Genomic DNA, 17,705 nt, shown 5'->3' with positions numbered 1-17,705 from the left:
CCAGTCGAATTTCTCAGAGTTCTCTATCATTTGTTTACTGAACCTTTGAGGATCTTTCTCCCTAGGATACACAGCAGAGGTTACTGCCCACTTGAAACATTCGTGATCATTCTCGTTCTTAACATTGATGATCGCCTTCTTAGACGCTAGTTTCGGCGGCAGCGGAATATAGGAAGACCCAGAAAGCGGTTCAAAGGGATCTATGTTGATGTCAAAGTATTCCACTTGGTCAAACTGCCATCCGGAGCCTTGCTTCTGGAACAGCTCAACTAATCCGAGTAAATAATTTGTCATCGTATCGAACAAATCAGAGAGATCAGTCGACTCTGTCACAATCTCGGGCTTTTCTGTATGAAAATATCCCAGTTCTTCTTCGATCTGAGCTGTAGCCGGATCCTCTTTTATAAACCCACAAGTAAAGATAAACTTCACTTTGATAGGCTTTTTTTGTTGACTGATGAGCTCTAAGACTTTCGGTTTGATTCTGGCGATGAATGTCTTGGGGTCGTAACCTCTCTGCCCGGCTATTCCGTGGGTTTTAAGATACCCCTTCAACGCCGTCTGTTGTTCCTTGGGTGTGAAGCGATCCTCCACCTCCTCGTGTAGACGCTTAATCCTCTCCTTCAGACGTTCGACCCGTTTATCTGCAGCCTCTTTGACGGTCTTTTTGATGGGCTCAGGGACATAAGATAGTATCCAATCCGCAAACTTGTCTAACTCGCTCTTGATCAAGTTGGCCGCCCTGTTTGCAAAATGCTTGAGTGATTGGACGCGGGAACTCCGTGGGGGTTGGGAGGGTTTTAGAATAGGGACATTAATCTCAGGTATCGGGCCGTCGAGAATACTCTCCGACGTGTTGGACGGGGTAATGCGGGGTGGTCGTGGCAGTCCTTTGACAAGTTTGGGTAAAGGAACCCGTCGGGGTGGTGGTGGTGGTGACGTGCTGGTCAGCGCTCCGACGAGTTCGGCTCTCCGCATCCAGTAATATCTTGGGATACCCCGCTCCTTGGCGAGGGCTTTCAGATCTTTCACCTTCAGGTTCTCCATTTCTATCAAACCAGCCATGTCTTTAAACCACTTTTCAAAAGCTTTTTTTAGATGTGAAGCTGAGAGGCTAGCCCCCTCGAGCTCCCCCTAGGTGCGACACGTGACAAAGTGATTGACGGGTGGGCTTGGCTATCACGTGACAAAGTGATTGACAGGTTTTTTACAAAATGATTGACAGGTTCTTGACAAAATGATTGACAGGTTCTTGACAAAGTGATTGACAGGTTTTTTACAAAATGATTGACAGGTGGGCGTGGCCGTCACGTGACAAAGTGATTGACGGGTTTTTTACAAAATGATTGACAGGTTCTTGACAAAATGATTGACAGGTTCTTGACAAAGTGATTGACAGGTTTTTTACAAAATGATTGACAGGTGGGCGTGGCCGTCACGTGACAAAGTGATTGACGGGTGGGCTTGGCTATCACGTGACAAAGTGATTGACGGGTGGGCGTGGTCGTGCAAGAGATCTCTGGTAAACTCGCGCATGCGCAGGTCGCGAGGCTTGGCGGAGGTGCGCGGAGACTTTTGCGCCATTTTGGAATGAAATTTGGGGAGATCAAAAAGTTGCGCCAGCTGCGCCAAAACCCTACTACTGACCCGGAAAGGCGATCCGCGCCTCTCACTCGTTTCTATGAAACCCCCCAGTCCCCCCCCCCCCCCCCCCCCCGGCAGAGGAATAGGTCAGTAATGGTTGCATCCCTGAGAACCCTTCCCCCTTCGCCGGCCTTGTTCCACATTGTTCTCTGCGAACTCGGACACCCAGGGTACCCGAGGATTGTATTTAATGTAAGACCACATGGTCAATACTTCACGTAGAATAGGGCTAGGGAGATAATGCCGAGAAGTAAGCTCAGGCTAGGTTAGAGGAGGGAGAACTTAAGGAAGAAAAGCTGTCTGCCCTAGCGATAGCCTGCGTAGCGGCTCCGATTTTTATATCTCTGTGACTGAAATCTACCAAAGAGAAATTATATTAAAAATTGTAGTATAAAGATTCACACCATTTTTGTGCTTTACTAAGTTTGAAATTTGGAAGGCAATTTCTTCATTAACAACAGCCCCCTCCCCGGTAAACAATGAGCACTCTCTAATCCACTGCATTTATCCAAAATTAACTCCAAACTTCGAATTCAAAGACTCGATATCCTGTTAGCTCGTGGTGATTAAAAACACGTTTCACTCCATACCAAGTATTTTTTTATCATTTAAATTATTTCAACCTGTAGATTTGTCGTATTTTTATAACATTAGTAAAAGTCCGCATAAAATATCTATTCGTAAGTTCGCACATGCTCGAGCAATTGTATATTTTATATTTGCATTTATTGGATTTGGCTATAAAAAAATAATCATTTTTGAATTACCTACATGAGAGCCCGCGAACAATGGTTGCTATGACGACAGTAATGTTAGAGAAATCTTAGTGTCACACATTCCGTCAGTCGCGAGGTTCTTGCGAACGTCTGGACGAAGATAAAACCCTTCGTGTAGGCTTTTTATGATTGTGAAGTCTACACAATTCCTTGAAACATGGGTCGAGAGCTGAATATGGACACACAGAGGCAGAACTTCTGGAAAGAATCGATAAACAAAGAAGCGTATGTCCGACTAAATTGGCACGCTCGCTACTCAAAGGAATTCTCGCGTTCTGCCTATGTACCCAAACCTCGCAAAGAAGGCATGGTTATAAAACCAGTCGCAAGTCTCACATTACCTAGCAAGAAACTAGACTCGACGACCGTATCAAAGACAAAACTTCAAGACTCGATTGCGCAGTTCGAAGCCGCAGCGAAAGAAGACCCGAACTCGCTTTTGATTGAAATGCGTCCGGTTTCATCGAACACCAAGAAATTACTCTACAATGGGTTCAGTGCGCTTGGAGAAGGAAGATACCAGTATCTAGAAAAAAGGAAAATGAAGAAACCCGAGCAGAAGTACGAGTTCCCCATCACTAGTGCTTGGGAAATCGGTTGGAAAATTGATGAATATTGCCCCACGATGAAAGCTGCACAGTTTGGTCGAACAAAAGTAATTCGGGACTCCTTCTATCGCAACAATGGTATATTTTACAACAGATAGAAATCTTTACCGAAGACGACGGACTATTGAAGGTTGGACCAGTGTAGAGGATTTATTATAGTATAGTTTTGTATGTTGTCGCTGTTGTTATGAATTTTGATACTGTTATAACTATTTCTTAGCTGGAAAGAAGTTTTGTTTACATGTAAAAACTTCCAAGAAGTAATCCCAAACATTGATAAACGCTTGTCATTACACGCGAGGGATTATACCCGATACCTCCAAAGAATTCAAAATAATTTGTAAATAACTGTTATAATGAATACTACTGAGGGTCATTTTTATTTTAAGTATATTTTTTTAGGAAGGCTCGGTTGTTATGGGGATGAGGCAATTTTGGGCATCCCAGAAAATATGTAAATCTCTCAAAACCATGAATAAATCACTTTTTTGTCCTATTGTCGTACGGGTAGTATAATTGTGCTTTTTAAGTATTCCTTAATCCACTAAAAGTATATTTTTTTAATGCAGTCCTCATTATAAGGCAATTGTGAAAACAAAAAAGGGCTACTCTAAGAGTTAAAGTAGAATAAATAACGAAAAATATGACAAATTGTAAAATGTTGCTATATTGTAAAAAAAAGTCAAGTAATGTATAAACGTATCACCAGAAGACAGTAATATCAATCTTTAAATATTGACACAGACTTTTATTTTACTTTACATTGCCTTATGGACTGTGCCCTACTATCAGGTCACAAATCAGATAATAAAATAATACAGGTGTTTTTCATTATTTCTATTTCAAAAGATTATGTGTGATCCTTGGTTAAATTTTGCCAGCATCTTCCTTCAAAGCTACAGTTCGGTTAAAAACAAGCTGAAATATGAAAGGCAAATAAGAATTTGTTATTGTGGCAAGACCATTCATGCATGGGATATCATGGGGAGCTTTACAAATATGATAAAAACAAAACATTGAACAAGTCATCAAAGAAGAAATGCACCAAATGGTGATGAATTTTAAGAGCAAATCTCAATAAATTTAGTACCATGGTATAGCTTTTGAACAGGTGAATGAGTACATCCCCCATAAGCAAATCCTGGCCATGCTTCATTCTAACCTTGTTCTTGCTAGAATCGGGATCCACACAGAAGTAGCCCTGTCGCTCAAACTGAAACTTGGTGAACGGAGCAGCACCCTTTGCAGTGATGTCAACCAAGGCATTAGGTATCACTGTCAATGAGTCCTAAAAAAAATGCCAATGCATAATAAATATACTAAAAGCATGCAGTTGAACCAAGCATAGGTCCATAGCTGGGGGGGGGGGGGGGGGGGGGGGAAGGGGATCATGCAACACATTAAATTAAATTTTAACTAATGCTGCAGTTACTTTTCTCTTTGCTGACCTTGTTGCAGTCGCTGACAAAGCCACCAGGCACCTCCTCTGGATCCTCAGGGTTTTTATGCTTGAATCTGTAGTTTGGTAGAGAAAAGGCCTTAGAATAGCAATGTATTCCCCAATTGCAACCCTCAAATGTACACTGGAATGTCAAAAATATCTTTGTTAATTCTAGAAATTTTATTGGCCAAGACACAAAAATATAGCATAATATACACATAACATAAAATGATGCCTAATATTTTTGAAGATTTGAGTTTTAGGGTTAATTATCATGTATACTAAATGTGGCTTTCCAGGTAAATAAAGCTTAAATCTATGTATAATACTCACAGTCTGTCATAAAGTCTGATCTCACATGGTACTGCGGTTGATGCCACCCAGTGGATGAATGCCTTGGGCTTGTCGGTGGAGGAGGTCAGTTCACAAGTAACCTCTAGTTCAGACACCTCTCCACTTGCATTCTAAAATAACAGCATTAATTTCCTTCAACTATTTCTGTTATATCTATTGCTTGTTGAAATATGAACCTACAGTTTTGTTAGAGAGAGGGCACTTTGCCTTGAATAAACCATAGCTATCAACTCTCCCACATCTTTGGTACTTCTGGTACATTCACAGAATTTTCTCAAGATTTTTCCGACAGCTATGATAAACCCCTAATAAAGTGGCAAAGCCAACAACTTTGAATTTTTTTTTTAACATTTGGCCTGGTGTTTTATATATTTTTAAATAACTGCTTTATTTTGTAAGTAAAGATCACCTCTTTTGGGAATAGTGGTCATGCACAACTTTTTAAATTAAATAATACCACCAAGAGTAGGTTCCTTCAAAGTTCATACAAGAAAGTATGTATTGTAAACAATGCCCAGATCATTAAAGGTATGTACCTGACATGGTCAATTTGATATAAAATTGTTTTCATATCAGAACCTGTGTTTGCCCTGACCTTGATATGAAACCCTCCTCATATATCAGAACCTGTGTTTCTACTGACCTTGATAACTTTCTTAACCTTGATGACATATCCAGCATGTCTAAGACCAACAGACTGTTCTGGTGTGAGTCTTCTGTAACCCTTCTCCATAGTCTATCAAATACAGACAGCACACAAAATGATATTTGGTGTGAGGCATATATCGCTGACATTCAGAGAAAGCAGCAACTTTTTAAGAGGGGGGCATGAATCAAATAACAATTTTTAAAACAGAACAACAAAATAATTTACATTACTGACAGAAAGTAATGCAATTGAAATTTGCTGAATTCTGCAGAAATACTTGTTCTTTATCCGAAATTGTAAGTTTACTGACAAATTGGTTAATTTCCATAATTTACTTTCACTTGAGGCATCATTTGGGTTTTTCTTTTGGCGGGTGGATGTAGTGGGCCACCACATATGACTATTTTGGGGTATTGGCTTTGCCCCTGCAACAATAGCTTTATTCAACCAAGTATGTACAACAAGACCCTTGAAATAGCCTAAGTATGCACAACAAGACCCTTGAAATAGCCTTATTCAACCAAGTATGTACAACAAGACCCTTGAAATAGCCTTATTCAACCAAGTATGCACAACAAGACCCTTGAAATAGCCTTATTCAACCAAGTATGCACAACAAGACCCTTGAAATAGCCTTATTCAACCAAGTATGCACAACAAGACCCTTGAAATAGCCTTATTCAACCAAGTATGTACAACAAGACCCTTGAAATGGCCTTATTCAACCAAGTATGTACAACAAGACCCTTGAGAAGGTATTGCGCAGTAGGATACCTATTTCTAGTTGCATCTAAATAACAGACTAACAGGTAGCTGGGATGCTTATTTCTTTGTCAGTTCATTAGGAAGGGCTTGCTCTCACCTCTCTGAAGTCTGAACTCTCAATGTAGAGAACTCTGTCAAATGGGACCTTGTGGTTGCCCTTGCTGGCATCCATTGGCAAGTTGGGCACTTCTATCATCATGGCCTAGACAGACAGACATTCAGGTCAGGTCACTGGCCCAGAATGGGTGTGGTCATATATAAATATGAAAAGGCCACAACAGTTATACCTCCAGCAAAAACGAATGAATAAATTAATGAGAAGAGTAAATAATAAATAAATAAATGTTATTTATTAGCAAAATAAATTTCTCCTAAATACCCAAGAAATTCTTTGCAGTCTTCCATCCCCACAAATTCCACTGCCCCTTCCCCCCACCCCCGCAGGGTGTCCAGTATCAAATCATTTTGGTTGAATGTTTATTACACACCTTATCTGATGGGAAGTTTGTTATAGTCACTTTTAGAGGCTCTAAAACAGCCATGACCCTGAAAAGAAAAAAAAAAGGATGTGGAAGGAAGAAGGAAACTTCCTATAATTTAAAAAGTGAATGAAAAGCACGAGAAGGCAGAAAAATGCGTAACCACACAGTTTACAGTATGCTCTTCAGCAACAAGGATACACAATTAGGATATGCGCAAGCCACACTCATGTATTTGTGACAGATTTTGATTGAAATTTCTATCTACACCAGAAGATAACTGAATTTGGCTTTTCATTTCATGCCAATTTTTAATGTTGCCAAAAATACTACCTCAAAAGGTGCGTAAACAGGGGGTTCATACGCACCACCCCCCCCCCCCTTGGTGGCCAAAAAGTGGGTCATTTCTTATTAAGGAATCTTTCAAATGATACCTATGACTGCGCACCCTCCCTCAGCTAATCCTGGGTATGCCTGCTTAATGTTGTAGATTTGAGTAAATTGTGCAAAAATGTGTTTTGTGTTGTAAATACAAATTGCATGCCACCAGGCGGACATATAAAGAATCACCTAGACCTGTAAGATCTGTAATATGTCACACGCACCTCGTGGCAGTCAAATTGAGCTCATCTCTGACGCATGCTTCCAGCATCAGAGGGTCTATTACTGTCTGAGCCATGGTAACGCCAACCTATGCCATAAACATCAGTATGATCACCAAGAACATGACAGACACAGATACAAAATACATACAATCTGCACACTAGGCCAGAGGCACTCTCTATAAAAGATGGGGCGTGACTGACTCATCTTTAAGGGTATAAAATTCTACATTTAGGCTATATAGACTACTATCCCTTAGGGGGTGGGGTGTTAAAAGAGATTCCTCCAATTCTGCTATCCCTTATCACTTAAGGGGTCTCACGCCAATGGGTTATCCTATCCTATAACAATAGCAGTTGAAGACTAGGTTAAAGAAGAAAAAAACGGTCATCAGAAAAGAGATGTGCTTGTAGGAAGTGACTTTTAAGAGGACTGCAATAAAATTCAGGAATACAGAAAATGTGTTTATTTTTAGGTTTAGAAATGTGCTTTGACCACAGCTAATGTTTTATTTTCTTTTAGGGTCGAGAATCACTGTTGACCACACCCAAAGTGCTATCCCTTGGGGTTAAATGATTCACTTTGACATCAAATACATCCATAAAATCTTCCATGCATTGAATAAACTGGAAATTGTTGGTAAATGCATGTCTGTCAACTGATTTACAGAGCAACCTTCAAATCCTATCATTATATAGCTAGGGACAGAAAAAAAATAAGGTACATGTGCGGGAAAATTGGTAACTTGTTTCCAATAGATTACTTTCTGTAAGTGTTGTGGAGACCAAAACTGTTCATTTTTATATGATTTTTCTAGAGGGTACATCATTTATTGCTACAGTACATCATTTACTGCTTTTATGAATAATGAAATAAAAATTGAAATAATAACTTTTGCCACTGAATGGCCTACTGTACCTTGCTGCAGAACTTATTGATTGCCTCCGCTGGGAAGCCTCGTCTTCGAAGGGCTGTCAGAGTGAACAGTCTGGGGTCATCCCAATTCCTGCAGAAACAAAAGGTTAATGTCAAACACCACTCACAAGTGTGGTGCAAATTAATTGATCATTGTACCTGACAATGCCTTCATTAATTAGTTTGCCAATCTTTCTCTTGGATACAACAGTGTAGCTGAGATTCAGCCTGCCATATTCCCACTGCACAGGGCAGTAAATATCCAGAGCATTACAAAGCCAGTAATAAGAGGACCGCCTGGAAGAAAAAATAAAACATGAAAAGTCAAATGTACATTTTTTGAAAATGGGAATGTTAGCAATGATAACAAGAAAAATGAAAAAAAAAATGTTGGAATAGGGAATTTAAAGGGAAATTAGCAAGTAAGCTCATCTTTCAAATGAGCTAATCTTCAAGTTAAAAGGTGGTTACAAGGAAGGAAGGGGGGGAGTCTCAAGGAAGGATGGATTATCATGTCAGCAAAACAGACAGATATTGTATGACATGACGGAAAAACCCATGAACATGCACACTTTGAAGAGATGGAGAAAGAAGATACAATTTCTTACAATGGCCATCTGTTCCTTGTATTCTTGACTTATTTTCCCTTTTCAAAACACAAATAATGTGAGGCAGAAATGCACATACCCAGATTTTGGCTTTTAAAGATTTTTTTTGCTTGATCATCCTTGCGCTATGTATGGGCTCATCCCTAACTAAGCCCATACAAGCTCAAATTTCAATGACACTTTACAAAAATTTGCATCAATTTAAAAAAAAGTCGCATTTGGTATTTTGTTTGAATTTTCCACCTTAATTGATGTTAAAGTAGCTAAATGGAAACGTCAAGTCATGTTATTCTGTCATGTTGACAGCTATTTCTTTATTGACACTTTGATGTTACGTAAACCGTTTTAAGCCGGACAGAAAGCCCTGAAGGACTCCAACTATTATGAACTCTTAATCACAGCTCCAAGAGTATCCATAATTCTTATAGTTGTTATATGATCTATGTACCTTGACTGGAATTCCTTTGTGCAAAGAGAATGTGTGATGTCCTCAATGGAGTCACACAGACAGTGGGTGAAGTCATAAGTTGGATAAATGCACCTGCGTGGGAAAATATTGCACCAATTAAAACAAACCTTTCACCAGTGTTGTTGTACTAAAATGCACAGAAATATGATAGACAGTATAAAAAAGTATCCAAAATGTTTTATTCTAATTACAGCACAGCCAAAGCCTATTTATCATGAGTTAGTTAGTTATCCCCACTTTACTAATGCCAACTGAATAAATATGAATTTGTTGTTAATTAAAGTTTTCTACATTGAGGTACTAAACAGTGAGAGCACTTTTCATTTTTACAGTACCATTTGTCCCCTGACCGGTGGTGAGGGGTGAACTTGATCCTGTACGCGACAGGGTCTGCCTTTCCATCTTCTAGGGTAGTCTTCATCCTGAGTGTTGCCTGGATGCAAAATTGAATTGGGTAAGAGTTCCTCAGTATTGCTCACACCCAGTTCAGTTAAAAAAGCAATTTCATTCTAGCCAACTAACGTGTTGGCTTTGGAAATGAAGGAAAATTGAATGGCATTCCAATTTTTTTTTCAAATCAAGTTTTAAATCCATGAGTAATTCAGTCTATACAGTAGCTGTTATTTTAGATAAATTTGGCTTGCGACCCATTTTACATCCTTCCCAGGAATAATAGAACACACAATACCTGTCCCTCATCAAGTTTTCCTTTCTTCATATCCTATTTAACATAGACAACAGTTGGTTAGAGCTTGCATAGAAAGGGTAAGAACTAACATGACTAGAGGGCTACAGACAAGCTGTAGAACAACTACTTGGTCTACATAAGGATGGTGAAAACAGATGAATATAATTACCTCATACTCACACCCCTTTTTGAGTAAAAAAATAACTTTGTTTGAAGAAAAAAGATTGACTTTGCTGATGCGACAAATCCAATTTGGCATGAAGTATTGTATGATCCGTAGTGACCACCAAGAACAACTTGATCAGTTATAAGCCATCTTTCCGGCCATTATCCACCCCCCCCCCCTATTTTAAAATCCTGGATCTGCCCCTGAAAGGGATTCAAGATAAAACTTCACTTCTGTGATAACCTATTTAATAATGATGACAATTGTAATGTTCCTGTTTGTTTGTTTTTCCCATGTTACAATTATCATTACTTCTGAAGAGAGGATAAGTTACACTCACACTACACTTACCTGATAGAGACATTATTGGGAATACCTAACTATACTATAGAAATACCTAACAAAAGAACCTACTGTAGGTATGAATTGTTTAATTACTTTGTAGTATACCTTAAATACAACAGTGGAAGTTTTATAACTTTGTAGTATACTGTACCTTAAATACTGAAGTACTGAAGTGTTGAAGAAGTAAACAAAAAAGGGTGATAACAAGCAAATGCAGTGGTCTGGAGTAGTTGATTGAATGCTTTACCTCAAAGAGTCTGAGGGATTCCTCAATGGGGCGCTCCCTCCAGGGGCTGGGCGGGGGGTTGTACCCCTTGATCTCCTCGTATTGCTGATGACACACATATGCATCCCCCCGCTTGATCAGCTCAACAGCATACTCATACAGCTTGTCAAAGTTGTCAGAGGCATGGGTGATCTTCCATGGCTCAAAACCTATTTGCACATTTAAAGGATATGGTCTGTAATACTGCTAAATGATTTTACAAATGGACCAAAGCACATAAAAAGAACTGGATAAAAGTCAAATTCATCCTTGTTTTGCTTTGTTTTGGATTCTTCAGCTTGGTTAACAAATTAGGACTGTCAGCTGCCAGCGAACATCGCATACCAGAAAACATAACATATTTCCGAAACACCAGTACTCAAGACATTGTGATTTGCGAGGTCAATAACTTATTGTACCTAGCCATTTCACCATGTCCAGTATTCCAGTGAAAAACTTCTCTTCTTCTTTCTCAGGGTTAGTGTCATCATACCGTAGGTAACACACCCCATTGTGCGCCTGGAAAAAAATATGACAAATATTACCATAAACTTGAAAGGTCAAGTAGAAATCACAGTAAAACAGGCAAACAAAAAAAACAGCCAGACAAAATAATAGATTTTAAAGAATGCTAAAAAGCTCAGTGCAGGTGTCTAGTGGCAGTTGAGGAAAGGGAGTGCATACATTTTCAAACACAGAACACGTCAAACCACTGGACTCAAATGACTTTTTAAAATTTATCCCTATTCTTGAGCATGCACAATAGTCCGTTTTGTAGCTTCAGGGTGGAATGTCTATAGTAGTTTTTTTAAAACTCAAGGGTCAACTTGTACATTTTCTCGTCTTTTGGTAATTTTCTCATTGAAATGCAGGGAAAGTTGGACATTCGGAAGAAGGAAGAACTAGCCTTTTTCATTGGTGATATATAAAATATATATATTTTAAAAATTATGTTCATTTATGATTTTTTTTTCACCTGAATTATGCACTCAGAGAAAAAATTATGCATTTTCGCATCTGCACATGATTTCGGAACACCTGTTTTTAATCTAAATGTTCACAAAGTGTTATACATACCTTTGCATAACCAAAGTTGATATTGATAGCTTTAGCATGGCCGATGTGTAGAATACCATTTGGCTCTGGTGGGAACCTAGTCTGCACCTACAGCAAACAAATTAAGCAGAGAAGTTTAAGCACAATAAAGACATTGGAAATTCTACAACCATGCAATATAATTGCTATGCATTATATGGTATCTCTATTGGGATCTTATTTACCAATCTCCCCACTATGTGGCTGCCAAAACAAAAAAAAATGTTTCCAGCTCAAAGTGTTGCTGCCAAAGGTCCTCACACCACCAAGAAAACTTTCCAAGATCAAAAAAGGTCCGTGCAAAACTCATGTTACTAACAGATAGCAATTGTAAACTTACCCTTCCTTTTGTTCTCTCAAGATGTTCTTTTAGCAGCTGCATTGTTTTTGGCGTCACCACATATCCCGGTGTGTGATAGTTATCTCCTGCGGACATGATATAGATATAAAGACATTCAGTCAAAATAAAGAATACACAATGCTACCTTAATCAAGCTGTGACTTCAGGCCGCTGAATAGCGGTTCACATAATTAATTCATAAAGTTGAAATACTGTTTAACATTACCCCAAAAGCTGTCATCATCTAAATATAGATTCAAATTCAACCAATCTTTACCAGGTTGCTTCACACTTAATATTTTTTTCTTCTGAAAAGCCAAACACCACAGAATACTGTAGATAGTTTGAGATAGAAAATCAGCAAGTTACTGAATATTCCTATTCTGATTCAAATAAAACATACTTTTTTATTCTCAAAAACAAGGAGCATGGGTAAATATGTAGCAACTTTCCTGGACTCTTCATGCACAATTACTGATAATCACAGCTTGGATCATTTTGCAACAAATTAGCAAAATTTAGTGCTATATTTTTAACTATACATTAGAAGAGAAATGTTTCAAACAGCTAAAAAAAGGTACAGTTACTGACTCTATGTCTTGAAAAGTGCTGTTCATGTCTTTACCAGGTTTGTGAAACCTTGCAATTTCTCCTGTCAGAGCACTGCTGTCATCACCATTGGATGCATCTCCATTCACAACTAAAAGATCCAGACAATTTTAGAGACAACTTTTCAAATTTCATATCAAGTAATCTTTAGGGTATTTTTTAAAGGACTTGAACACACCTGCAGGTTTGTTGTTGGCGACCCCACCCTTTTTCTTCTGCCCCTTAGACTGCTTAGCATCCTAGAAATACACCACAATCAGACAAGCAATATGCTGACAACACAGATGAAGAGTCATTTGGAAGTGCTCTGGCTTGAAAAGTTCATCCTCTTTTTCTTGGGGGATGAACAGTATTTGGGGTATACATCTTACCCATTACATTAGAAGAGAGTTTTGGTTCTTGTAAATACTGAATAAGTATGGTATTTTTGTAGAATTGTCAAATAGAGGGTTATTGTAATTTATTTTTCAATCCTTGGTTTTTGTTTTGGGAGGTATTTTTCCCTGTTGGGCCCTGTGTAAGGTTAATAGCTGAGTCCCTCCCACCAAGTTGAAGTTGACTTTAACCTTGTCTTTTGGCTTCTGCATGTCTGCCTCGGTTTTGGGACCAAGCAAGTCAAGAATCTAAAAGTATAAAAACAAAGATTTTATTTTACCACAATGAAATATCCTAAGTGTCATTTAAACTGTAGAATTTTGTGAAGCTTCCCCAAGAAAAAAGAACAGTATCATAGTATCAAACATTCCAACATTCAATATGCAAAATTAACTCTCTTCCACTAAGATACAATCACTCCTTTAACATACTCTTGGTTTTTCTTTTCAACAAAAAAACTATCTAATGAATGATAATTCATGTGAGATATTTCAGAGTTAATAAGAGCTCCAGCTCTCATGACTATTTGGCAGTGCACTCTCATATACTTTTATTCACTTTGAACATGTTCAAATTACACGTGAGAATTGTCCCTGTTTTATCGCATGAATGAGAGTTGGGGAGAGTATTTTGGTCAGTACACAAGAGTAGGATGCGCTGGTTCTTTGACCACTCTCAACAACTCTCAAAGACCATTTGATCTGAACCCTGTAAGGGCTATAAAGAGTGGAACTCTCACCAACTCTTGTCTCAGTTTGATCATCGCTTAAGAAGTTTGTCATCTTAGTCTCACCTGCATGTCCATTTCAGCTTTCATTGCTTTCCCATCAGCCCACTTAAGTCTGTCTCTAGCTTTCCCTAAAGAGTTATACCATATAATGACAATTTAGCACTGAGCACTGTATACATACACAAGACTAAAGTCTGCTAGATCGATCTGCAACAGCCTATGCATGATTAATAATTACCGATTATCAGCCCTGTGTTGAAGTTGTAACGCTTTTCGAGCAGCTCGTCTTTATGTTCATTAATAATTTGTTCAATCTGTCATCAAAATGGTTGAGAAAAATTTATGGTGAGAACAAGCAGACAAAACAAACAAACCAGTAGACATGGTGTATATGACTCACACACTCCTCTATCTGTTCTGGGGTGATTTCAACACCAATTCCGCAATGCTGCTCAAACTTGCATGCATCGATGGGTCCCACAGGACTGGTCTTGGTGAGATATTCGAACGCAGCTAGAATTGGACAATAACAATTAAGTGAGGAGGGGGTGCGGTCCAGGGGGTGCAGGGGTCAGGGAACGGGGCACCTGAAGAGGTGCGTGGGCGTCCTCTTGGGTGTAGGTGGGGGGGGGGGGGGGGTGAGGATAGGGAATGGGTGCAGGGGAATGGTTGATAGGGAAGTGGGTGCTAGGTCAGGGGATACAAGGGGTAAATACTGTGCAAGAAAACCCCATCATGCATTAGGTAGGTTAACAAAGGTTTGACAGCCAAATAATATGACTGTCCTAAAGTTTAATAAATGACAGAGAACAAAGGAAATATTTTAGCTGTGATATGCAATTCATCCAAAAATATTGGAAAATTTTTTGGTGTTATTCAAATTACCATTCGTATTACCTTCTACCAGAAGAAGTCATTCTAATAACTCAAACACATATTTCCTTTCTAACAGAAGAAGTCATTCGAATAACTCAAACATATATTACCTTCAAACAGAAGAAGTCATTCTAATAACTCAAACACGTACTACCTTCTACCAGAAGAAATAATTCTAATGACACAAACACAATTACCTGTCAGTTGTGCACTCGAGGAGACCTTCTTGCTGCAGATGTAATCCACCAGTAACGACACCCGAGACTCCTCCTTCAAGCTACTGCTTGCTAGAACGTACAGTAGAGTCCCACTCTGTTTGTCGCTTTCACCTTTACTGTGAGCCTGAGTGGAGATTGAAAAGATAGTTCCAAGAAGTATGAATAATTCATTCACCTTGTCAACCATACAGTAGCATGAAATAATAAATCAATCATTTATTCATTTATTAAAAAGATAGTTCTAAGAACACTGATTAAATTGATAATTAATTGATTAAAAAGATAGTTCATGCATCCTGTCAATCATAGCATGAAATAATCTATTTAAACTCTAGATCCAAAAAATGTAAGGACACATTTTTTTGACTGGTAAGGGGGGGGGGGGGGGCAGATGCCCTCCTACTATGCCTGACAAATAATGACTTTTGGTGGTGATATGGTCTACAGCAAACAAGCACACTGACAGTCTTTAAGAAAGGAAAGACCTGTCTTATAGAATAGGTTAGAAAATAGAATCAAAATATCAAGCAGCATGTTAAAATAAAAAATATGAAAAAGCCATACAGGTGTTATTTCCAACACTGAATTTTACTGTATATTCCCAATAATTCCAAGTTTCATTTTGTTTATCCTTTGATCAGATTTTTCAAGTATCGTAATGCTTCTTTTTTTTATAGAAGGATGGGGGTGGTGGATGCAACAAGATTCAACTTATGATCAAAAACATGCCAAAGAATTTACGACCAAAATAACGACAAATAAAACATGGATCTCAAATCAACATAAAAAATAAAACATAATTATTTATTTTGGTCATATGATATGGTTGTGAGTCGCTATAGAACTCCAGTTCAATACAAACTAGATTGAGGTAAGTTACCTGTGTAACAATTTTCTCAAGTTTCTGAGAAAGGGCTTCGTTTTTCATGGTCTCCTTGGCTTTTTGTTGACTCAGACCAATGCTCTGGAACAGCGATAGCCTATCTGCCATGGTGGTGGAGGTGCAAATTGTTCGAATTCCTAAAATATAGGGAGTTTTGGCAGATAATTGTAAAGTTCTACGAAACGTAACCAACATGGAGAGAAAAGGCCTTCAAAAGTCAACCGCTGGCCAAGAACACGTGGGGAGTATCACACAGGTAGCCCGTAAGTACAAACGTGTGAGAGGGAATTAGCACAAGCGCCGGTCTCACGAAGGTTTGGGCGCGATCCGAAAGTGCCAGTAATAATTGCTTTTCATAATAAAATGCTCTTTTTAACAAATACACCAATGTTATTATAAAGCCGTAATTCACCAGTTTTTCTCCCGACCAGCCTCTTTTTGCTGGTGTGCCGGACCTCTGCGTCAAGGTTGAATACTAGTGGTTACCCGTGAAACATAGAGCCACTATCTGATCTGAAAAAAATCTATACCTCTGTGCTTTCAATATATCAAGTTTCATTATAAAGTATCTTTATTTTATTCTATATAAAGTTTTAAATGCTACGCTATAAAAAAAACTGCGCCCAAAATATTTCCTCCACTTTTCTGTTCGGCGGGAAATTCATGCAAGTTCGCACGTCCTAAGCAAATGCAATCAAAGTTTTTCCAACATCGACCAACACGTTTGTATGGCATTGAAAGCCATGAAATGTGATACGAAGGTATGTAGCTTCATGTATGATCTCAAGCTAAGCTTGAGATTTGTTTTGTCGTAAAGTCATATTTACGAAGAAAACATGAATCGACAGGATATTAGAACGCAATCTACAAACAAAAGAAAAAATCTCTTTCACGTCATCTTCTTTCGCGTTCTTGTTTGTTTGTGTCCGCACGCAAGAACAGAGACGCGACACGGATACCGTAAATGATCTAATATACGCCCGGGGCATTTATTAAATTTCGATGGTTCGAGGGGGGCGTTCAATAGATAGGAGGCGTTTATTAGAAAGGGGCGTTCTTTACAAACTATAACAATATAACAAACCCAAGTGCAGTGGGGTTGTAGTCTCAGTCAGGACCACGTTTAATCATAATAGCCTGCATGGCAAGCGTTTCTTGGCAGAAAGTCTCACTAAGTAGAAGCCTCACCCAGTAGGAGCAAAACTTGGATTAATGACATCTTATTTATATTAACGAAATTCATGTCATTTGTTTTTAAGCTGGAAGGGTAGGGGGCGTTAAATAGAGGGGGGCGTTCTTTAGATAGGGGGAGTTATTTGATTATTTACGTGAACTGATAAGTGAACTGATAGAAACAAAAAGGAAGAAAGCTAGCAGGGTGGGAGGCTGGCTCGACCCAGTATTGTCATTTTAAAATGGAGCTCATGCCGAAACACGTCAAGTTGTACCCCATGTGTAATAATGTACCCAGTTAGTAACATAAGGATTGGAAATTAAATAAAATATGACAATTTCATGAATTTGACTAATTACCACGTGATTAGGGGGGCCACGTCTACTAGGCCATTTCGACCCCTAAGAAAATAAAATACCAGGAATTAGGGCATCACATGCTTGTTTTACCGTATGGGTATTTTAGAAAAAATCGTAAAGATCTATTTTTCTCTGCCTTCGAAAACAAAAATATCGGGTTTAAATTTAGTCAAAAACGTGACATTAAAACTTCGAATTTTAAGATTTCGCTTATCTTTGTACTTGCTGTCTTTTTTTTTTTTTTTTGCTGCTTACTGTTCGAAAATGTTTC

General features: G+C 38.6%; 2 protein-coding genes across 3 annotated transcripts; one reads left to right on the top strand and one right to left on the bottom strand.

The window, feature by feature from the left end:
* Positions 1-2,448: 2,448 nt before the first annotated feature.
* Positions 2,449-3,522, top strand: LOC116617882 (protein ATP6V1FNB-like). Its single transcript, XM_032381032.2, has one exon. The coding sequence runs from the start codon at positions 2,578-2,580 to the stop codon at positions 3,124-3,126; it is 549 nt and encodes a 182-aa protein (XP_032236923.1). The 5' UTR covers positions 2,449-2,577; the 3' UTR covers positions 3,127-3,522.
* Positions 3,523-3,739: 217 nt separating this feature from the next.
* Positions 3,740-16,126, bottom strand: LOC5511659 (glutamine--tRNA ligase). 2 transcript variants are annotated; one of them, XR_007308006.1, is made up of 25 exons: positions 15,899-16,126; positions 14,998-15,142; positions 14,325-14,437; positions 14,163-14,238; positions 13,988-14,052; positions 13,386-13,442; positions 12,998-13,058; positions 12,836-12,910; positions 12,211-12,296; positions 11,853-11,939; positions 11,195-11,294; positions 10,758-10,945; positions 10,000-10,032; positions 9,647-9,744; positions 9,291-9,383; positions 8,394-8,531; positions 8,238-8,325; positions 7,322-7,407; positions 6,726-6,783; positions 6,335-6,439; positions 5,467-5,559; positions 4,803-4,933; positions 4,461-4,543; positions 4,191-4,316; positions 3,740-3,946 (listed from the first exon to the last, which is right to left on the bottom strand). XR_007308006.1 is itself a non-coding variant. In XM_001632027.3 (25 exons), exons 1-25 carry the CDS (start codon positions 16,094-16,096, stop codon positions 3,896-3,898), a joined length of 2,418 nt encoding a protein of 805 aa, XP_001632077.2. In that variant the 5' UTR covers positions 16,097-16,125; the 3' UTR covers positions 3,740-3,895. The 2 variants fall into 2 exon arrangements, 1 of the variants encoding a protein (XP_001632077.2); XM_001632027.3 differs by having other exon boundaries at positions 4,477-4,543; positions 15,899-16,125.
* Positions 16,127-17,705: the final 1,579 nt, after the last annotated feature.

The sequence above is a fragment of the Nematostella vectensis genome, chromosome 1, assembly GCF_932526225.1.
Source record: "Nematostella vectensis chromosome 1, jaNemVect1.1, whole genome shotgun sequence".
Lineage (NCBI taxonomy): Eukaryota > Metazoa > Cnidaria > Anthozoa > Actiniaria > Edwardsiidae > Nematostella > Nematostella vectensis.
The sequence above is the reverse complement of the archived record's forward strand: the minus strand, read 5'-3'. Positions and strand labels throughout refer to the sequence as shown.